The sequence below is a fragment of the Sminthopsis crassicaudata genome, chromosome 4, assembly GCF_048593235.1.
Source record: "Sminthopsis crassicaudata isolate SCR6 chromosome 4, ASM4859323v1, whole genome shotgun sequence".
In the NCBI taxonomy this organism is placed as follows: Eukaryota; Metazoa; Chordata; class Mammalia; order Dasyuromorphia; family Dasyuridae; genus Sminthopsis; species Sminthopsis crassicaudata.
The window spans coordinates 445,267,730-445,289,857 of record NC_133620.1 but is presented as its reverse complement, the minus strand read 5'-3'; the positions used below and the strand labels follow the sequence as shown (position 1 = coordinate 445,289,857).

The window sequence follows — 22,128 nt, the reverse complement described above, 5'->3', positions numbered from 1 at the left end:
AAGGGATAATATTATTTAAAAAATTACTCATGCATATATACTGTGGAAAAAAATTCTAAATAAAATAAAAAAAAATAAAATAAAATTGTTTTAATAAATGATAAAAAAATTTTTTTTGTTGTTCTCTTTTGCAACAAGACTAATATGGAAATGTTTTGCATAGATGCACATGTCCAAACTATATCAAATTGCCTTCTAAAAGAGAAGAAAGGGAAGGGAGGAAATTTGGAACTTAAAGATTATTTTTTAAAATGGTTTTACATGTGATTGAGAAAAAAAATACATCATTTAAAAAAACAACAAAGAAATAAAAAAAGAAAAGATAAAAGAAGCCAGATAGAAAGGGTATGGTTTTTCTTAATCTTTTTTTGGCAGGAGAGGCAAATGGGGTTAAGTGACTTGCCCAGGGTCACACAAGTAGGTGTCTGGGAAGCCGATTTTGAACTCAGGTCCTCTAGATTCCAGAGCTGGTGCTTTATCCATTGTGCCATTTAGCTGGCCCAGAAAGGATGTAGTTAATGGAACATAGTCCAGTAGAAGGCAGACAAGGGAACAGAAAAGACCAAGAGATAGCTGTTACCTTTAAAGAAAAGATATTTCTTCCTCAAATTAAGAAGGGGATAATAATTTTTAATAATAGATAATATTTTAAGGTTACAAAGCAGTATACATAAATTGTATCATTTGACCTTCACAATAATATTGAAGTAGATGGTATTATTACAACTTATAACAGATCAGGAAACTAGTTTGAGAGAGTTGAAATGACTTGCCCAGAGTGACACAGCTACTCCAGTCTCCCTGACTCCAGGCCCAGCAATGTACTACTTAAATCCTTGTCCACTGGGACAAGGCCAGCTAGGGAAGGCCAGGCCAACTAGCTTTGGTGCCCTTTCAGCCCTCAGCCTGGTAAGTGGGATGCCTGAAGTGAGATCTCAGGAGAGTGAAGGAAGCATGACCTAGTGGTGGAACACTATTTGAAGCTAGAACACCTTGGATTAACTCCTAAGACTGTTACTTGGCATTGGTATGATCCGGGGGCCTCAGTGCTATCTCTGTAAAATGGCTGGACTAGTTCCCTTTCCGCTGGCTCAGCCTAGGGTCTTTGCTCAGAAATCAAAGTCATCACCTCCAGAAATGACTTAGAGGGAAACCAAAGGGGCCTCAGGATTCTGGAAATACAGGAAGTTTAAAAAAAAAAAAAAAAAAAAAAGGGAAGCCTCTAACTTGGCCACGAGGGCAGTATAGCTCTTGTAAACTTCCAATTATTTTCCACTCTGGATTTCATCCATTCTTTCCACCCTTCCCCACCCCGAGGGCCTTGGAAAACAATGATCCAAGTGGGATCTCTGTCCCAGAATCTTTTAAGTTAAGTAAGTCATGCAGAGAAGCTGGAATTTACTCATAGTTGTTACAGGGGAGGGGGAATAATGACATCTGATCCTTAAATAAGCCACTTAAGAGATCCCAGGCTATTCTATTCCACTACTCTGGGGCCTTATAACTATGAGTCAGAGTCTGAGTTTTGACCCAAGATCTCAGTGCATCCAAGGACAAACCTGGGACTTTAACTCCAGCTTCCTGCTGCCATCTAGACTAGGACACCTCTACTGTTCCAGGGCATAGGGAAGACCTTTTCTTATTTTGGACCTGGCATGAAGCTAAGTGGGGCAATGACCCTTCCTGATAATAAGGTTCTAGACAAACCTTTATCAGACTGTTCCTAAAACACTATTTCATCATTTGCACATGTGACTGCACCCCCCCTTCTAGATTTTCCAGCCTCTTTGCTATTTTCTCCTAGAATTTGACATTTGACACATATGTAGCATTTTGTAGTTTACAAAGCATTTGCCATATTTTAGAACTCATTTGAATCACATAATAACCACAGGAGCAAAATACAATTATTATTACCATTTTGCAAATAAGAAAACAGGATATAGGACTTGCCCATTGTCACACTTGTCCTCAGAGAGGATTCAAGTATTTTTGTTGTTATTCAGTCATTTCAGTAGTGTCTCATTCTCTATGACCCCGTTTGAGGTTTTCTTGGCAGAAATACTGGAGTGTTTGTCATTTCTTTTTCCAGTTCATTTGACAGATGAGGAAACTAAGGCAAATAGGGGATCACTGACTTGCCCAGAATTACATAGCTAGTAAGTATCTGAAGCTAGTTTTGAACTCATGAAGATGAGCCTTCCTTACTCCAGGCCCAGCCCTCTATCTATTGTGTCACTTGATTTCAAATTAACAATATTCTATTTATTAGACTATAAAGACTAGGCCGATTCTGAGGATCTCAGGAGTGTCTGATGTCCATTCAAGAGGCCTGGGAAGTCAAAACTATTCTGATAATAATCCTAAGACATTATTTGTCTATTTAAATACTTCTCCCTTTTCCTACTATATAACTTTTCCCACATACTTCAACCAAAACAACATATCACAGCAGATTGAAGAATCTAGCTATTTATATTAAACCAGACATTAGAGGTTCGCAAAAAATAAGTAATGATATTCTCGTGGAATCTTTTTGTTTTGGAAAATAGTTATTTTTTCATTTAAATGTTATTTGTGATAACATGTAATGGGTTTATTATTATTTAAAATAAATATTTTAAAATTTGGTTTTAATTTCTAATATGGTAAATGTTAATAAATATAGCCCACATTAAAAAAAAAAACAAAAAACTGCCATCCTCAGTAATTTTTAGTATTATAAAAATTTGAGAAGCACTGCATTATGCCTCTAGCTACTTCCTGCTAAAATGACTTTATAGTTATCTCATAAAATCAGCAACCATGAATGCACTTATCTGGATATAATACATAATCCTCTCTTCTCCAAATGGAAAAATTCCTTGAATTCAGGTGTTACATTGATTTTATCTTTTTCTCTGCAGGATAGCCCCCTCAGGTGGGTTGATAGTCCCCTAAAGCAAAGTTGTCCTGGTGCAGTCCTGACTAGATTGAAATGGAATTGGGAAATGTTCAATCAAATAAAAATACAATGCAACACAGAAAATGTTAATTTGTGGTTTTCTGAAGGGATCCATATCTATTTGAATTTGATACCTTGTCTTAAAGGACAAACCATAAAACCATATGTTGCTGACCTGCAGAGATATAATTCCTGATTGGCTGAGAGATTTCTGTTTCTGAAGTAAGCTCTGTGAAGGCAGGATCTCTATTTTTGCCTCCCCCCCCCCCCCCAGCCACATATCCTGCACTTAGCACAGTACCAAGCACACAGTAAGTACAATAAAGGCTGACCATCATTCTACTCTATTCCTGGGGCTTTTGCCTCGATTTCCCCAATCCCTGCTATCACCAGAAGGCATTCTCCTGTATCACGGCTCCACTCCTGGGGTTTTCTAACCAAGATAGATGACCCTCTATAAAGGATGTTGTCAGTAAATATAGTTGAGAATGTCTCCCATTTGCCTTTTATTTCCCTTTCTCCGTTTTCCTAGGCTCTTTCTCTGCTGCCAGAACTCACAGACTGATGGCCCTGATGCTGATGCCAGTCAGAGGGGTGATTTCATGCCCATAGGGCAGGAGGCTGGGGTACAGCTGGCAGAAAGAGATATATAATTATAGTTACTCCCTGAGCTACAAGCAATGAATATCTGCATAAAGGACGAGACTAGCTATGTATTATTTACACCAGCATCAATTTTCCCAGCTGGCCATCTTCTCCTCATTTATGGACACAGCCATAGTTTACTGCCTTTGGTTCTTCTGAACTGGGAATGGGGCCCCCTAGGGCACCATGTATATTAAACAGGTGGCTAGATTCACCAGCAGCAGGTCACATCTATTTTCCTTGTTAAATTATATCCCTGGGACAACAGAGAACTAGGTTTCTCACCTGAGCCTTAAAACAGGGACACATGCAGGTGTGTGTGAAATCAAATCAGCCAGAAGAAAAAGGAGGAAAGAGTCCTTATTGGAACCTCCCAGGGAGAAAAGGATACATATCTCTTTGAGGGGAAATTAGGTGGTTTTGGGTCAGAGCCACTTACTAGATTTCTTCCTTGTTATTGAGGTCAAAGACAAAAGGAATTGTTTTCACCTGAAGTGTTTAGAAGCAGCTTCTCTCCTGGTGGTGTGATAGCCCTGTTTTGCAGTTCAGAGAAACTGAAGCAGGGTGGAGATGATATGTGATGTTTGGTCCTGACCCTGGGTGGCAAGACTCACATATCCAACTATTGGTTCATCTCTAAGGGTGCCGAAGATGAGCTAATTTCAGCCAATGGCTCTCAGAGAGAAATGATGGAACTCAAGCAAGATGAGGCTTGAGTATCAGCTTCAGATTGCCTCACTCACTAGCAGCTCTAAGTTATCTTCTATAAAAAAAGATATTGTTTGCAAAGATAATTGCAAACAGGGATGTCCTTCCCTTCCTGAGTCAGGCTTGCCAGCCTAAAGTTGAGGTTTACACTCTGGATCCCTTATGCTGGGCTACTTTTACTTTAGCGGCTACATAGGGCATAGATCATAGATTTAGAATGGAAAGAGACCTGAGAGGCTTTTTAACAATTGCTACTTTACAGATGAAACTGTAAACTGAGGCCCAGAGAGGTAAAATCCTTTGCCCATGTTCACAATAACAGAAGTAAGATTTGGATTCAGGTCTTCCTTCCTCAGAGCTGGTCCTGCACTCTATCCAGACCATTCCATGCCTTCTTGTCTTCTCTGTGACTGTGTGTACGGTTTCTTCTCTGAGAACTGGATGACTGGGAGTCTTCCAGCCTTCCTTCCTCATATTCCAAAGAGATGATGTGGTTATGGCTTGTTCCCTTCTAACGAGGAGTTCTGTTCTGGAGTCCCACAGATTCCGATTTCTATTACCTCCTGGATTCCCGTGGGCTGAAAGGGAACATGGGAGAGGAGTTAACTAAAGAACCCAAGGAGGCAGCCTTTTCACTAGAAGCACTCTGAAGAATTTCTCAGAGACAACTAGATTGCTCAGTGGATAGAACACCAGGCCTAAGCCAGAATTCAGTCTTAAATAGTAGCCACATCATTAAACTTGTTTGTCTCCGTTTCCTTACCTATAAAATGGGAACAGTATCAGATAACCTCTCCGGGTGGTTGTGAGAATCAAATGAGATAATATTTGTAAAGCTCTTAGCATAGTGTTAGTGACACATAATTAGTGCTATATAAATGCTAGCTAGTATTATTATCCCCAAATCCAGATGGAAGAGACAAGACAAATCCGCCTAGCGTCATAACATCATAGGATTAAAGGATGTAGATTTGGAACTGAAGGGACCCAGGAATTCATTATGGTTCAATTTCAACTTTGGCAGATGAGGATCCTAAGGGAAGAGAGGTTATAAATGAATTGTGTGAAGTCATACGGGGCAGAGCCGATACCAGAACTCTGGTCCTGCACCTCAAAGCCAATGCTCTACCTACAGGATAGGCCAGAACCTAGAATGACACCCTTGGACTTTTGTCCTCATTTATCAGTAGGGGGAAGTGACCACAGTTAAAGCTAATAAAAATGTAAAGTGAGGTGCCCCCCCTCCCTCTACCCACTCATGAATAATTTATAGAATATACATGAGTAAAAGGAGAGAACATGGGAGCCTGGCCTTCAGTACAAAGACAGATGGTGAAGGGAATGCAGTTTGCCTATAAATATAGGTAACTGTGGCGACTGGCTAAATTGTGTTTATTGTAGAGAAGTGTGTTATCATTGTGCATTAGTTAGTAGAGAGAAGAATAAAAGCTATTTAAGGAGAAGAACTACATACACAGTTCTCCATAATCTGGCTCGTGTTCCTTTCCAGACTTATTTCCAGGTTATTTACCTTCAATGATACCATACCCAGCCAAGCTGATCTATTGACTGTTTTAGCTTTGCGCTCCCCCCTCCCCCCCCCCCCCCCGTGCCTAAATTACTCTCAAATGATCATAGTTATGGAATGGGAAAGGACCTTGGGTGGTCAGTGACTCCAAGCCCCTCCTTTTAGTCAGCTAGATGGCACATTGGACTTGAAATCGGGAAGAAAGGAATCAGGAGTTGAAATCCTGACTTGCTAGTGTATATGATCCTGGAAAAGCTACTCAAACTTTTTTCCCCCTTCAGTTTCTTTATCTGTAAAATGGGAATAATAGTACTTACCTTCCAGGGTTATTGAGAGAATCATATATTCTCATATATAGTATTATATAAATATTATATAAATACTATGTTCTTCTTCTTATTTTATAGATGAAGAAACTGAACTAGGAGAGATTAACTCAGGATCAAACAGGTAGTTAGAATATGAGACAGGATTTAAATCCAAGTTTTTCTAACGGCAAATATTCTAGACATTACTTTATGTTGCCTCTGCCTCTTAAAGTGTCTAGCTTTCTTAGGCACTCAAGCACAAATGCTACTTCCCCCAAGCTCCACCCCTACCTACACACACACACACACACACACACACACACACACACACACACACACACACACACACGCAATCTCTCTGTCTCCGTCTCTCTAGGTCCTCTGTTCTTTCTATGCATCCAAATCATCAGAGATTTACTTATCTGTGCAGATTGTGTTCTCCCACTAGAAGGTAAGCTCTTTGAGGCAGAATTTGTGTTATTTTTGTTTTTGCATATTCTATACAATGTCTTGTATATTGCAAACTTTATAAATATTTGTTGAAATGCACTGATCAGTAATGCTCAAGACCCTGAGACACGGTTTTTGTCCAGTCCCTTGAAGGCTTCCTCTGGAGGAGGGCTTCTTGAAACTTTCCCACTCACAACTCCTTTTCTTCCAAGCAATTTTTATGTATATAGGTATATAAAATAGTTATACATATCAAACATTTACTGATAATAAATCATAATTTTGTGACCCCCCCAAATTCAGTTATAAGACCCTATGAAGGGGTCACAAACCACAATTTAAGAAACTGGGTTCTAGAGGAACTTCAGATTACTGAGGAGTTACTGGGCAGACTTTCCAAACAGATCATAGGTAAGCAATTACAAAAGGTGCCCTCCTTATAGAATGAAGCCAGATCCTGATCAGTACAAAGAAAGACTCCCAAGAAGCAGTCGCATTATTGCATATTTCCATTGGGTTGTAACCAAGGATCAATTTTATATAATTATAACTTCAAATAATGCTAGTACAAATACACATAACCATTTCATGGCATTTACTATTCCCAGTAATCAGGACCTAGCTGTATCTTCTGCTAATCAGATTATAAAGAAATAGGGAGAAAATTCTGAAGGAAGGATTCCATTTAAAGCAAAAGGTCTTCACTTTTTTTATGTCATGAACCCTTTTGTCAAAGTCTGATGAAACCTATGGCATAACCCTTCCTGGAATGATGTTTTTAAATAACTGGAGAAAATCTTAATTTTCAGTCAAACTTTAGTAAAAAATAAAGATGTGATTATTTTCTTAACCAAATTCAAGGATCCCCTGAAATCTGTTCACAGGAATAAGGTTTATTCTAGAGAGAATGACGAATGAGCAGTATAAAGACAAATGGGCATCAACAAAACATTTTAATTAAAGGGGAAAAAATACTTCTCAATATTACCTTAGCAGAGAAGTTTTTAATCTGGAATCCATGAACTTTTAAAAAAATATGTTGACAATTTTATTTCAACATAATTGTTTTTACTCTGTAATCCTCTGTATTTTATTTGATGCGCTTAAAAAATGATTCTAAGGCTTCAGACTATCCAAAGAACTTAAGACAAAGAAAGGGAGAACTAAGGCAAGGAGCAGGAAAATGATGAAATTCAACTTGCCTTTCCAGCCTTGTTTTTTGTTTTTCAGTCATTTCAGGTGGCCCTACTCTTCATGATCCCATTTGGGGTTTTCTTGGCAAAGATACATGAATGGTTTGCCATTTCTTTCTCCAGTTCATCTGACAGATGAAGAATGAAATAAACAGGGTTAAGTGACTTGCTCGGGGTCACACAGCTAATAAGAGTATGAGGCTGAATTTGAACTCAGGTTTTCCTGAGGGCACTTTATCTACTGTACCATCTAGTTACCCAGAATACACAGAAGATACTGGTGCCAAAGTGGTGGAGGAAGAAAAGGAGAAAGAGCTAGACCTAGTACAGAACCATGATAGCATGAAAAATACTCAATAAATTCTTGATAAGAGAATGCACGAATGAGTAAGCATATGTCACAAAATACCAGGGAGAAGGGGAAGGGAGAGAGAATATTCATTAATTAAGCACTTACTCTGTGCCAGACACTGGGTTTTTGTTTTTTTTACAAATATTATCTCATTTGATCCTCATAAAAATCTTAGGAGGCAAAGTTATTAATGTACTCATTTTACAAATGAGGAAACTGAGGCAAATAGAAGTTAAGTCTTATACCCAGGGAGAAGCTCTCTATAATCCTGTCATCCACCCTGAAAGCAAAGTGAAATAATAAGTCCAGAATGTACTTGAATCATAAGTACTGAAAAGAGAAGGGCAAACATGGAAATGGATGTCACAAAGTCCTTTTCTCTTCCAGTTTTGGCCTCCCGACCTGTCCCCACTCACCTGCCCCCACTCACCTGCCGTGGAGACTTGGTCAGAGAAGCCACTCGGCAGCCCCCTGGGGCTCCTGGCCCTTCATAGGCTTGTAGGAGCACTCGGGTACTGGGGACAAAGCTCCAGGATCGTCCCAAGGCAGGTCTGAGCTTCCCATTCTCCCACTCCCTGGTCACATGGTTAGTCACCTTCGACAGAAATGATCAATTTTTATCCATCCAATCCCTCATTATAGGTCACATGTTCTAGGAGCTACATAGGCGAGGGTAATTTGTCCCCTGGCCCAGGGGACTAAGGCTTTCTGGTGGTCTAAGTAAATAATGTTTCTAATAATGACTACAATATTCTCTCATTTGATCCTCACATCCTCCACAGTCAATCAATGACCACATCTTGTCAATTCTGGCCACTTTTCTCCTGAGGGCGCCCTTCTCTTGTCCATATTCGCCCATCTACCTCTCCGGCTCAGGCCCTTTATTCCTTCCAGCCTAGTCTCTTACAACAGCCTCCTCATCAGTCTCCCTCAAGGCTCTCTGACTCCTCCTCCATGTGACTGCCAAAGTAATATTTTTAAAAACAGGTCTGATTGGGGCACTTTCCTGCACTATCACCCCCCTCACCATCACCACCAGGACCTCTGACATTTATATGACCTTTAAGATTTTTAAAATTTGCAAAGAACTTTACACAATGTCATTTGATCCTCACAACAACCCTATGAGTTGTTATTATTATCATCCCCTTTAACAGCGGAAGAAACTGAGGCAGAAGGTAAGCATCTTGCTGAGGATCACAGTTTATAACCGTCTGAAGTTGGACTTGAACTCAGGCCTTTTCACTTTAGCCCCAGTGCTCCATCTATGCCCCTGAGGCATCTAGTGGCTCCCAATCCCAAGATTCTACTATTTTAATCTGGCTATCATGCCCAGTGCCTTGGCGTTTTTGGTTGGTACCCATATAGTTTGTTACAGATTGTACTTGTGAGGAAAAGTTTATTATTTATCTTTTAATACTACTATTACTATTAAAATTACTGTTCTAATACTATTACTATTTATTACTATCTTTTAATACTGTTTACTTTTATTACTATTATTATTACTATTTGAATCTGTCTTTATATGGCTAGGAAACTGTTTAACTTACAGGGCCGGCATCAAGCCTACCATGTTGCTGCTTATGACAAAGATATGGGTCCCTTCCAAGTCTTTGGGAGGTTAGATTATGCAGAATTCAGATGAAGGCATGGAAAGAGATCTGTCTGATCGGCCATACATGGGCAATAGATAAATTAAATATCAATTTAATCTGGAGAACCCAAACACACGCTTTGAGCCTTTCTATCCCCGGCATTTAGTACTGTTCCTGGCACACAGTAGGTGCTTAATAAATGCTTATTAATCAAATGATCTATCTCAAAGGGTTATATAAATGGGAACCTATATTACAAACAGAAAACCAATTCCCATCCCTCTGCAAAGGCAAGAGAAATCAGAGGGAATTGGGGTGCACCAGACCTTAATTATTGCTTCAACTCACCAAGACCGCTATTCCCAGTTCCCGGGCCAAGGTCTTGAGCTCTCGGGCCAGTTGCATCATTAAGGCCAAACCTTGGAAAGGAAAAGATGGTTTGGAGGGTGGAGGGTGGCAGGGGGTGTTCAGGGACAGAAAGGTCAAGGATAATGGTCCCCCACGCTTCTGGCTTCTAACCACTACTCACCTTCACTGTGCTGACCCCCCAGAAGAGGGGAGACAACTGCAGAGACTGAATCCACCACCACTATCTTCACTGGCCCTGAAGCACTGGTCACCTGCAGAGGGAAAGACAGTACAAGTCGTTCTATGGTCCCTCTTTTCCTTAGTGACCTCCAGGACGGGGAGTGAATTTTACAGGATAAACTTGCTGCTTAACAAGAGAAAGTGAAGGGAAAACATGCCTCTATCTCCTACCTACAGCCTCTGGCATCCAAGAAAACCAGGCTTCCTTGGTGGCTAACTTTCACAAAGTAACTCAGCTTGGAACAGAACCAGCAGAGCATTGTACGCGGCAACAAGAAGTCTATATGATGATCAATTCTGATGGACGTGGCTCTTGTCAACGAGAAGATTCAGGCCAGTCCCAATGGTCTTATGATGGAGAGCCATCTGCACCCAGAGAGGGACTGTGGGGGATTGAATGGGGATCACAACACAGTAATTTTTGTTGTTTTCTTGCATTTTTTTCTTTCTCATTTTTTCCCTTTTTGATTTATCATCCCCTTTAACGGAGGAAGAAACTGAGGCAGAAGGTAGTGTAGCATGATAATTTTGGAAATAGGTATAGAAAAATTGCATTTGTTTAACATACATTGGATCACTTGCCATCTAGCAGAGAGGGTGAGGGAAAGGGAGGGAAAAAATTTGGAACACAAGGTTTTACAAGGGTGAGTGTTGAAAATTCATGCATATGTTTTGAAAATAAAAAGCTTTAATAAATAAATAAATATATTTAAAACCTGAAAAAAGTTGAATCAACTTCATTCTTGCCATCTCCTGCTTGCTTTTGCCCACCTCTTTTCTTCACTAGCACTCTCTACACTACACCCAGACCTCCCAAACTGATGCCCCCAGCCACGGGGAAGCAAACCCATTCAAATAAGTAACTGAGTGAGTGCAAACCAGCCCACCTTACTGACTGTGTAGACTATGGACCAGACCCAGACTGACCTTCACATCCTACCGGGCTGTCCAGCTGCACATACTGCCAATGGCTTACCATCCTTCCTCTACCTCTTGTCCCAGGCAAAACCACTGGTTTGAAGTAAGGGGATGCCAACTCAACACTTGCAAGATTCTTCAGGCCCAAACCTCTTTTCAAAGCTATGACTCCTCGTAATGAAAATAAACTTTCTGAGGGCAGGGATTATGTTTTGTCCCTGTATCTCCAATTGTGAACATTACTGCAAGGTGGTACAATAGACTGACCACTGAGACTAGAGTTAGGAAGACCAGAGTTTACACAATCTGGTCTCCCTAAGAGCAGCAGCAGCCACCGGCTAAGACAGTCCCTGCTCTCAATTGGCTTGTATTCTAATTGGGAGAACGATGCACAGAGAGGGGGAAGAGGAGGTGGAAGATTATTCCTTCTCTCTGCACATCTTCAAAGCAAGCCTAGATGATGACAATATGCTCTAGTACACTGTAGAAAGGATGCAGGCCTGATTGGACTAGCTGTCCCTGTGGTCCCTTATAACTGGGAGTCAACGATTTTAAGTTGAGGGCTGAGCATTGGTCTGAGCCCTGTCTCTGACTAGCAAGTTCCCTCCTCTTTCTGGACTCTGTAGGACTGGCCTGCCCTTCCAGCTTTAAAACTCTAGGATTCTACATCTTGGAAGCACAGCTGGTCATTTCAGAGGGCAACCTGTCCCTGGACAACTACCCACAAAACAATAGGAGATTCCATCCGTGCTTCTTGGGGCACCACCGATGGGGGCTCACCTGCTTGGAGATGCTGCCCCGGAGGTCCTGCAACGTGTCCATCAACTGGAAGATGTCAAATACACGTACCACATGAATCCTCTGCAGAGCCCCCGCCTGGCAAGGAATAGAAACATGGGTGTCAGCACCCTGCTTCAGGGGGCACAGGATAACAATGGCTAGCACACACTTGGTGCTTTAAAATCTGCTAAACACTTTACATATGTTGTCTTATTTGAGCTTCACATCAGCTCTGTAAGAAGTAGCTATTATTATCCCCATTTTACAGATGAGGAAACTGAGGCAGGCAGTGGTTAAGTGATTTGCCCAGTGTCACAGAGGTAGCAAATTCTATAATAATAAATCCCTTAATATAGGTAGAATAATCTATACTATAGATATCAACCTGTAGATTAAATATATATAATAATGGCATATATAAAAGTTGCAGGATACAAAATAAATCCACATGAATCCTCAACATTTTTATACATTACCAACACAATCCAAGAGCAAGAGATACAAAGAGAAATTCCATTCAAAACAACTGTCGATAGTATAAAATATTTGGGAATATATCTACCAAAGAAAAGTCAGGAATTATATGAGCAAAATTACAAAACACTTGCCACAAAAATAAAGTCAGATTTAAATAATTGGAAAGATATTAAGTGCTCTTGGATAGGCCGAGCGAATATAATCAAGATGACAATATTCCCTAAACTAATCTATTTATTTAGTGCTATACCAATCAGACTCCCAAGAAACTATTTCATTGACCTAGAAAATATAACAACAAAATTCATATGGAAGAACAAAAGGTCGAGAATTTCAAGGGAAGTAATGAAAAAAAATCAAATGAAGGTGGCCTAGCTGTACCTGATCTATAACTATATTATAAAGCAACAATCACCAAAGCCATTTGGTATTGGCTAAGAAATAGACTAGTTGATCAGTGGCATAGGTTAGGTTCACAGGGCAAGATAGTGAATAAAAATAGCAATCTAGTGTTTGACAAACCCAAAGATCCCAACTTTTGGGATAAGAATTCATTATTTGACAAAAACTGCTGGGAAAACTGGAAATTAGTATGGCAGAAACTAGGCATGGACCCACACTTAACACCACATACTAAGATAAGATCAAAATGGTCCAAGATTTAGGCATAAAGAATGAAATCATAAATAAATTGGAGGAACATGGGATGGTTTACCTCTCAGACTTGTGGAGGAGGAAGGAGTTTGTGTCCAAGGGAGAACTAGAGACCATTATTGATCACAAAATAGAACATTTTGATTACACCAAATTAAAAAGTTTCTGCACAAACAAAACTAATGCAAATAAGATCTGAAGGGAAGTAACAAATTGGAAAAACATTTTTACAGTTAAAGGTTCTGATAAAGGCCTCATCTCCAAAATATACAGAGAATTGACTCTAATTTATAAGAAATCAAGCCATTCTCCAATTGATAAATGGTCAAAGGATATGAACAGACAATTCTCAGATGATGAAATTGAAACTATTTCCACTCATATGAGAGAGTGTTTCAAATCACTATTGATCAGAGAAATGCAACAACTCTGAGGTATCATTACACACCTGTCAGATTGGCTAAGATGACAGGAACAAATAACGATGAATGTTGGAGGGGCTGTGGGAAAACTAGGACACTCTTGCATTGTTGGTGGAGTTGTGAAAGAATCCGACCATTCTGGAGAGCAATCTGGAATTATGCCCAAAAAGTTATCAAAATGTGCATACCCTTTGACCCAGCCATACTACTACTGGGCTTATATCCCAAGGAACTACTAAAGAAGGGAAAGGGTCCTGTATGTGCCAAAATGTTTGTGGCAGCCCTTTTTGTAGTGGCTAGAAACTGGAAAATGAATGGATGTCCGTCGATTGGAGAATGGCTGGGTAAATTATGGTATATGAAGGTTATGGACTATTATTGCTCTGTAAGAAATGACCAGCAGGAGGAATACAGAGAGTCTTGGAGAGACTTACATCAACTGATGCTGAGTGAAACGAGCAGAACCAGAAGATCACTATACACTTCAACAACAATACTGTATGAGGATATATTCTGATGGAAGTGGATATCTTCAACATAAAGAAGAGCTAATCCAATTCCAATTGATCAATGATGGATAGAATCAGGTACACCCAGAGAAGGAACACTGGGAAATGAGTGTAAACTGAGAGCATTGTTTTTTGTTTTTCTCTCCAGGTTATTTTTACCTTCTGAATCCAATTCTTCTTTTGCAACAACAACAACAACAAAATTCGGTTCTGCACATATATATTGTATCTAGGATATACTATAACATATTTAATATGTATGGGAATACCTGCCATCTAGGGGAGGGGGTGGAGGGAAGGAGGGGAAAAATTCGGAACAGAAGGACTACAAGGGATAATGTTATAAAAAAAATTACCTATACATATGTACTATCAAAAATTGTTATAATTATAAAATTAAAATAATAATAATAATGGCATATATATTACATATATATATGTGTGTATATGTGTATATATATACACATATATACACATACACACATACACATACACACTGTATGCACTTACTTTATCCCAGGAACTGTGCTAAGTGTTTTGCAATTATTATTTCATTTGATGCTCTTAAAACCCTGAGAGGAGCTATTGTTCTCCTTTTTTTTTACAGATGAGGAAATTGAGGTAAATAGAGATTAAATAAATAAAAAATTAGAGCTCAAATGGCTTGAGCAGTGTCATACAGTTATTAAGTGGCTCAGGCCAGGGATTTGAAGCCAGATTTTCCAGACTCCTAGTCCCTCCCCCAATGCATCTGCGTTCAGGGGCACAAATGCAGAGTGGTCCAGAACAGTGGAGGGACCAGTGCCAAGGGGGAGCTCTCAAGACAGACCTCAGGTCTGCAAAATCTGTGAGGAGATGATGGCTCTTTTGGGGGGAACCTAAAGGTCAGGACTGGTCCCGCAGAGTGGTGTTTGTGCCGCAGAGAAGCTCTCCGCATCCTAACCTGATCCTCCTCGTCCTTGGTCCTGGCCTGCAGCAGCTGGAGGAGGCGTGAAGCTGTCAGACCTCCCGTGGAGTCGACGTACAGGACATTCTGACCCAGACTGTGGGCCACATTGGCAGCTGTGCAGAGACACACCTGCGTGGGGGGAAGGAGGTGGGCTGAGCTCAGGCTCCAGACAGTCTCTGTCATCTTCTCCCCAGACTCCCTGGGCCCTTCCCAATGTAGCCAGGCAGATCAGGCCCAGAGACTTCAGCCAACTCACGTAACCTCCCAAATTACTGCTGCCCATGGCAAAACTCAGCCCTGTTTCCTTGTCTGCAGGGGCCCTGTAGCCTTGCCTAACAAATTATTGCTACCCACTCAAAATTTTTTTTAATTAAAGCTTTTTATTTTCAAAATAAAGGCATGGACAATTTTCAACATTCACTCTTGTAAAACCTTTGTTCCAAATTTTTCCCTCCTTTCCCCCCACCCCTCCCCACTAAATTAACTATCAGTCAATAAGCACTTAGTAAGTTCTTACTATATACCAAGCACAATACTATGAGATAGAGACAGAGAGAAGTTAAAAAATTTCTGCTCTCAAAATGCTTATATGTAGCAGGTCTACCTATCAACATATCCTGCCTCCAGGGTAAGGGAGAGAACAGCAGATAGATTTATATAGACATAGAACTATAGAACGATCAATCTTTTTATCTATCTCAGAAACTGGGCCTGGGACAAAATATGTTATTGGGAGGAGAAAAGATGGTCCATAAGACAAACTGATGACACAATGGGAAGGGGGTAGCCAGCAGCCCACAGTTCTGGAAATTCCAGAGCCAGAAGGATGGACTTCCCAGAGAAAGAGCAAATCAGCAGTGTTTTCTCCCTCTCCCTGCCCACACCCTGGGCCCATTATTGCCCTCCCTTACACCCCAGGAGAAAGCAGGAGTGTCTGTAATATGAGTGCCTGGTCCAGAACCCTGTTGGCCCTACCTAGTTAAATCTCTGACATCATACCTGGGTTTTGCCACTGGCTGGAGCTCCGGTGATTTCTGTGACTTCTCCAGTGTAGAGGCCAGAGTCCAGCAGCTTATCCAGGCTATCAACAAGGGTGAAAAGGAGAGAATCACCTTTCAAAGAACTGGAATGGGGGCAGCGAGGTGATGCAGTGGAAAGAGAACCAGCCATGAAGTCAGGAGGACCTGAGTTCAAATCTGGCCTCAGAGACCCTAGGCAAGTCACTTAACCCCAATTGCCTCAGACAAAAAACAAAACAAAACAAAAAATTGCAATGAAAAAAAAGAAATATTCCTTCCCACCTCCTTTCTCAAGACCCTATCTTAATACTAGAAGGCAACTTAAAGACTACTAATCTCACCTTTGCATTTTAGAAATAAGGAAACTGAGGTTCACACAGAGTAATAAGGTAGATTGAAAACCCAGATTTTCTTGATTCTAAGCCCAGAACTCAATTCAGAATATCATGAAAAACTACTACTGACTTCAGCAATGGTCTTTTCTCAGGCTTTAGCCTATAAAGTCTCTCTAAGAGACCAGAGAGTGTCCCTTTTAAGGAATTCTTAAATTTCTCCTTAAAATTCTCCCTTTCTAGAGCCTCTGAAACCCTGATAGCCTGGTCTTCTTATCCTAAAACCATCTTCTTGACCTGTTTTTGTGACTGTCCCCCAAAATTCTAAGTTGATTTTTCTGCTTTCTTCTGAAAAGTAGCAAATATTCATGTATAAATATTCATGTATCTGCTCTCCAAGGTAGTAAAGGAATATAAAGGTTTCTCTCCCCTAAGCTCTGGAACAGGGAGCCAATGATTAAATATTCAGCTGAAAACAGCAAAAACTGCAAATCAGGGTTGCTGTTCTATTAATTATCTAGATTTAAAAGAGCAATGAAAAAAATGTTAATAACACATTTAGAAGTTGTTGTCCAATCATTTCAGTCATGCCTCCATTTGGGGCTTCTTGGCAGAAATACTGGCACAGTTTGCTATTTCCTTTTCTAGCTTATTTGACAGATGAGCAAATTGAGGCAAACAGGATAAAGTGACTTGTCTAGGTTCATATGGTTAATAAGTATCTGAGGTCACATTTGCATTCAGGTCTGCCTGATTCCAGGTCTGGCACTCTATTCACTGCCCCATCTAGTTATATAATAATGCACTTTAAAAAAAAATTAAAAAAAAAATATATATATATATACATATATATATATATATATAAATACACTTAAAATATATAGATACATATAAATACACTTTATATGTATATATATATATACACTTAAAATGTATATATAAAATATAAAATGCACTTAAAAATAAACTTAAAAGTATTGTCTGTACTTTTTCTTTCTAGAATAATAAAACACTTAAAACATAGATGTAAATATACTTAATATATATAAATCACTCAAAATATATATGATATAAAATACACTTAAAAATAAACTTAAAAGTGTTGTCTGTACTTTTGCTTTCTAGAATAATAATACACTTAAAACATATATATAAATACACCTTATATATGTACATAAATGCACTTAAAATATATATGATATAAAATACACTTAAAAATAAACTTAAAAGTGTCTGTACTTTTGCTTTCTAGAATAATACACTTAAATTATGTATGTAATTTACATACATAATATACATATACTTAATATACATAAATACACTTATGATTATATGTAAAATACACTTAAAATAAACTTTAAAGTATTGTCTGTATTTTTTCTTTCTAGAAAACCAATTGTTAAACATTTGTCAATCTCATATTTCTGCCTGCTTAAAGAACACCAATAGAAGGATGACCTATTGTTACTTCAAACTTGATTTGTCTAAAACTCAACTAATAATCACTCCCTTCAGACCAGTTTCCCTTCTGTCCTTTAAAAAATATTTATTATCATAAGTAATAACAAAAAAAATATTTTTTTACTGTTATATACTTGACAAATAACAAACACAAACATTTCCTTAATTGATACCCTGAGAGGAAGGAAGTATTTCTTAGCCCTATTTTGTGTATGAGGTGATTGCCCCCCCCCAAGACACCAAAACATTTCCTTATAAAAACAATGGGGGAAAAAGAGGATTGAGCAGGATGCTATGAACCCCTATTATGTTTGGCTTATTTTTAAGTATATATGAAATTTCACAGGGTGGTTTGGCAGGAATCCCCGTCCTCTCCAAACTCCTCCCCATCCCCAATTTCACCACCCACCTAGGAACAAATAAGAATATCATTTCAGCTCTGAATTTAATCTATTTATTTATTCCTTAAGACATGCTCTTGCATTGGGAAGTTGGGGGCAGGGATTATTCTCCTTAATTTATTTTTATTCAAAGCCATTAGACTGAAATTCAAGTATTTCAGAATGGTGGACTGTGACCCACCAGAGGTCACCCAACAAGGACAAAGTCCAGACCCTGCCTTCCAGAAGATCTGTAGGAAAAATACCGAAACAGAACAAACATTCTCTTAATGTCTTGACCTCGTGACATTCTTCTAAAGTCCTACCTGGGAGTCCTTACCCTGGGGCGGTCTCCGCCTCCACTGCAGGGCTGAAAAGCCCTTCCCCGAAAAGGGACCTGGGGTGAGTCAGGTCTGAAGAGCTAAGGCTGGGAGCTGTCCCCCTTCCCCAGAACACACCTTGTGATACCTGTGGCCAAGATGGCAGTGGAGCTCTTGAACTCTTCATAGAGATCAGCACCATTGAAGGGGAAAGATGAGAATTGGGCCAGCAATACCCTCCTCACAGCAACTAAAGCCTGCCTCCATCCCAGCACAGACAGGGATGGGTTCAAGAACAGAAAACATTTTTTTTAAGGTTCTCTTATTTTTATTGTAATCTTCCCTTTTTATGTCACCTTCATCTCCAAAAATAGATTCACCCCCTCTCTAACTCCCTTTGCCCCGAGAGCTAGCCCATATAACAAAGGTTAAAAAAAAGAAAAAAGCGATTCAATAGAATCTCACACAACCAACTTCTCTGGTTGAATATGCAACACTCTGCACCCCTAGTGCCCCACCTTTGAAAAAAAGGGGGAGACATACTTTCTCAGTTCTGAAAGAGAAATATGCTTGGAAGAGCTCTGAAAATATGGAGACCATCTTATTCCTTAAAAAAAGCAGTTCAAAAAGAACAAAATTTTTTTTGGCAGTCGGGTTAAGTGACTTGCCCAGGGTCACACAGCTAGGAAGTGCCAAGTGTCAGAGGTCACATTAGAACTAGGGTCCTCCTGACTTCAGGGCCGGCGCTCTATGCTTTGTACCGCCCAGCTGCCCAGATTTCTCCATGATCTCCCTCTGAGCAGTACTCTCTGAAGCTCAGTCCCAGAAAGAAGCACTTTCGCCCTCACCTTATAAGACAAGGAGCATTTCCGAGATACTTCTTCCAGGTCTGCAGAGACGAGGTCCACCACTGAAACAAGACAGAGTGGAGGAAATGACGCCCCCTTTAGCCGCCCCAACGTCCACTCCATCATCCTCCCTGAGATCGGGAGAGCGCTCGCACACAAAACTCCTAGACTGGCTTTCTTCCTCAGGGGTTTGGCCCCTCCTCACCCTGACTGAGACAAGTCAGTTCAACAACTTCTCAGGGCTTATTATTCTCCAACAATTAAACGATTTATCGGAGCTGAGTCCGACTTCCTGGAGTCAGGAAGACCTGAGTTCAAATCCAGACTCAGAAGACTCTTAATAATTACTAAAAGAAAAAAAATTAAATCATTAATAAATAAATAAATAAATGCCTCTTGTTTTTGCTCAGGTAACTTTCAGTCACATTCCACTGACAGTTCTTGGCAGATCAGTGGGCCGCCATTTTCTTCTCCAGCTCACTTTACAGAGGCGGTCCTGAGGCAGACCGCCTTAAGGGACTTGCCCAGGGTCACACAATTCCAGAAGGAACTCGGAATTTTCCAGACTCTAGGCTAGGCTGACAGACAATTGTGGAAACGAGTTTTAGATTTTCTGGATTCCAGACTTAGGCAATGGGGACGCTGAAATCTAGAACAATTAAGTAACTTATCCAAGATCACTCAGGGGGCGGTAAGAGCGGGAATCTGAACACTTTGATCTCCATCTGACCTGACCCGTAGGAGCAGCGCCAGGCCTCGCAATGCATTAAACGGGCATCGGGCGCGGTGCACACGGCCCGGAGCCCGGTCTCGGGAAGACTCGTCGGCCTTCAGACACTTCAGCTGGGTGACTCTGGGCGAACCGCAACCCTATGTGCCTCAGTTTCCCCATCTGTCAAATGAGCTTGGGAAGGAAGTGGAAAACGATTCCAGAGTTTCCGGCAAGAAAACCCAAATGGGAATCAAGTGAACAACAAAATCAGATCCGCTCTATTGGGATAATAATGAGCATAAATCCGAGACTCTGGAAGGTATTATTTTACCTTCCAGAGAAACTGAGTCTGGTTTACAAAGCGCCTATCTCCGAAGGCAGGTGGGACAACGATCCCCATTTTACAGAGGAGGAAGCCGAGGCTGACCGAGCCGGGTCACGCAGCTGCGGAGTTTCCCGAGTAGAATTCGGGCCTCGGCTCTGAGGCGGCTCCTTCTCTACCGCGAGCAAGTGTCAGAGGCAGGATTTGAACCCAGGCCCGTGTGGATTGTCAGCTCTAACGCGCGGGTGCGTGCAGCCGCGAGCCGCTTTACCTGTCCTGACGCCAACGCCCCTCAGCAGCTGGATCATGTCCTGGGTGAGACCCGGGCAGAGCCCCGCCCTCAGCACCCCCATCCTTGGGGCCCCGGAGAGTGGCGCCGCCTGCTGGATCCGCAGGGCTCCGGGCCTGGGAGGGAGCGGGGCCGGCGGTCAGCCTCTGCAGGCCCGGGACCGAGCCCGAGGACCCCAGAGCTGAGGTCTTCCGGGACCTTCCTACCGTGGGGGGGAGGGGCGAGACATCCAGGAAGCGGCCTCCCCAGCCCCCAGTCCCGGCGGCGTGCCCAGCAAGCCGCCCCCCACCAACTTAACACCCTTAACCAGCCAGGGGGCCGCCGCGCTGGGGGACGAGTGGGCGCCCGGCTTCCCACCCCCGGGACTCCAGTCCGGCTCGGCCCGGGCCACCTCCACTTCCTGCGCCTTCCCGCTCAGCGCGGGGACCTTGCCCCACACCCCCACCTGCTGGCGGCGCGCGGAGGTGCAGCGCGGCCAATAGCGGGCGCCGAGGGCTCCGGAGAGATGGGGGAGGGGCGGCCGAGCTCCGCGTCAGTGAGGGGGGCTCTGAGTCCCGAGGAATCGTACGGGACGGGAAGGGGCCCGCGTGTGCAGACACGTGTGCGTGTGAGGGTAGTGCGGTAGACTTCTACTCAGATGATGAACAAACGGATTTTAGAAAATAAATAAATACACAAACTGAGCAAAACCCGCAGAAGCCGCAGCGCGCCGTGCGGTCCGCGATTGTGCGGGATCCGCCGCGGGGGACGCGGTTCTCCTCAGGGCCCAGTGAGGCAGCGCGGGCCGACTAACTGCACGGAAGCCGCCTCCCGCACCCAGAGAGACTACGGCGAGCCTGAATGTCAACCGCGCGCTGCGGCCCCTGTTTATTTTATTTCATTTATTTATTTGTTTGTTTGTTTGTTTTTCCCGAGGCTGGGTTAAGTGACTTGCCCAGGGTCACACAGTTGGGAAGTGTTAAGTGTCTGAGACCAGATTTGAACTGGGGCCTCCTGAATTCAGGGCCGGTGCTCTATCCACTGCGCCCCCTAGCGCCCACCCTGCAGTCACTGTTTCTGCCTTTTTTTCTTGTGGTTTTCCCCTTTTGTTCTTCTCTCCCAACATAATTGATTTTTAAAAAATGTATTTTAAAAAAAATTTTATGTACACTATAACCAGAAAAAAATAAAAATAAAAAAAGGAAAAACAAGGGAGAATTGACCGCCAGGCCGGTGACTTTTTCCCGAGGTCACACCGGTAGTGAGGAAATCAAATTTAAATCAGATCCTCTGACTGTATCTAGGGCTTTTTCTACTAAACCAGAGAGAGTCTGAGGGACCTAGTTCCTTCCTCCTTTGTACTATTCCTTCCTTCCTCCCACTCTCCGTCTTTTGCCTTTCCTTCTATCTTCTCTTCTCATTCCCTCTCTCTTTCCTCCCTTT

At 41.6% G+C, this 22,128-nt stretch overlaps 1 protein-coding gene across 4 annotated transcripts; it reads right to left on the bottom strand.

Annotated features, from left to right (window-relative positions):
• Nucleotides 1-612: 612 nt before the first annotated feature.
• Nucleotides 613-21,133, bottom strand: RAD51D (RAD51 paralog D). 4 transcript variants are annotated; one of them, XR_012481448.1, is made up of 11 exons: nucleotides 20,689-21,133; nucleotides 19,384-19,445; nucleotides 18,674-18,792; nucleotides 16,023-16,104; nucleotides 15,018-15,152; nucleotides 12,013-12,108; nucleotides 10,256-10,346; nucleotides 10,075-10,145; nucleotides 8,559-8,723; nucleotides 7,786-7,904; nucleotides 613-4,875 (listed from the first exon to the last, which is right to left on the bottom strand). XR_012481448.1 is itself a non-coding variant. In XM_074263557.1 (10 exons), the coding sequence occupies exons 1-10, from the start codon at nucleotides 20,768-20,770 to the stop codon at nucleotides 4,792-4,794; spliced, it is 987 nt and encodes a 328-aa protein (XP_074119658.1). In that variant the 5' UTR covers nucleotides 20,771-21,133; the 3' UTR covers nucleotides 613-4,791. The 4 variants fall into 4 exon arrangements, 3 of the variants coding, with proteins under 3 accessions (XP_074119658.1, XP_074119660.1, XP_074119661.1); XM_074263557.1 differs by lacking the exon at nucleotides 7,786-7,904; XM_074263559.1 differs by lacking the exon at nucleotides 7,786-7,904 and having other exon boundaries at nucleotides 19,384-19,730; nucleotides 20,689-20,827.
• Between the last annotated feature and the right edge of the window lie 995 nt (nucleotides 21,134-22,128).

What these genes read in the sequence shown, in the direction of transcription:
- RAD51D (XM_074263557.1), bottom strand. Translation starts at nt 20,770, where the DNA reads ATGGGGGTGCTGAGGGCGGGGCTCTGCCCGGGTCTCACCCAGGACATG. An exon ending in GGGCGTTGGCGTCAGGACAG is followed by an intron (nt 19,446 to 20,688) that starts GTAAAGCGGCTC and finishes GTCTTGTTTCAG; the next exon opens with TGGTGGACCTCGTCTCTGCA. An exon ending in CCAAGGACGAGGAGGATCAG is followed by an intron (nt 12,109 to 15,017) that starts GTTAGGATGCGG and finishes ATTCCTTGCCAG; the next exon opens with GCGGGGGCTCTGCAGAGGAT.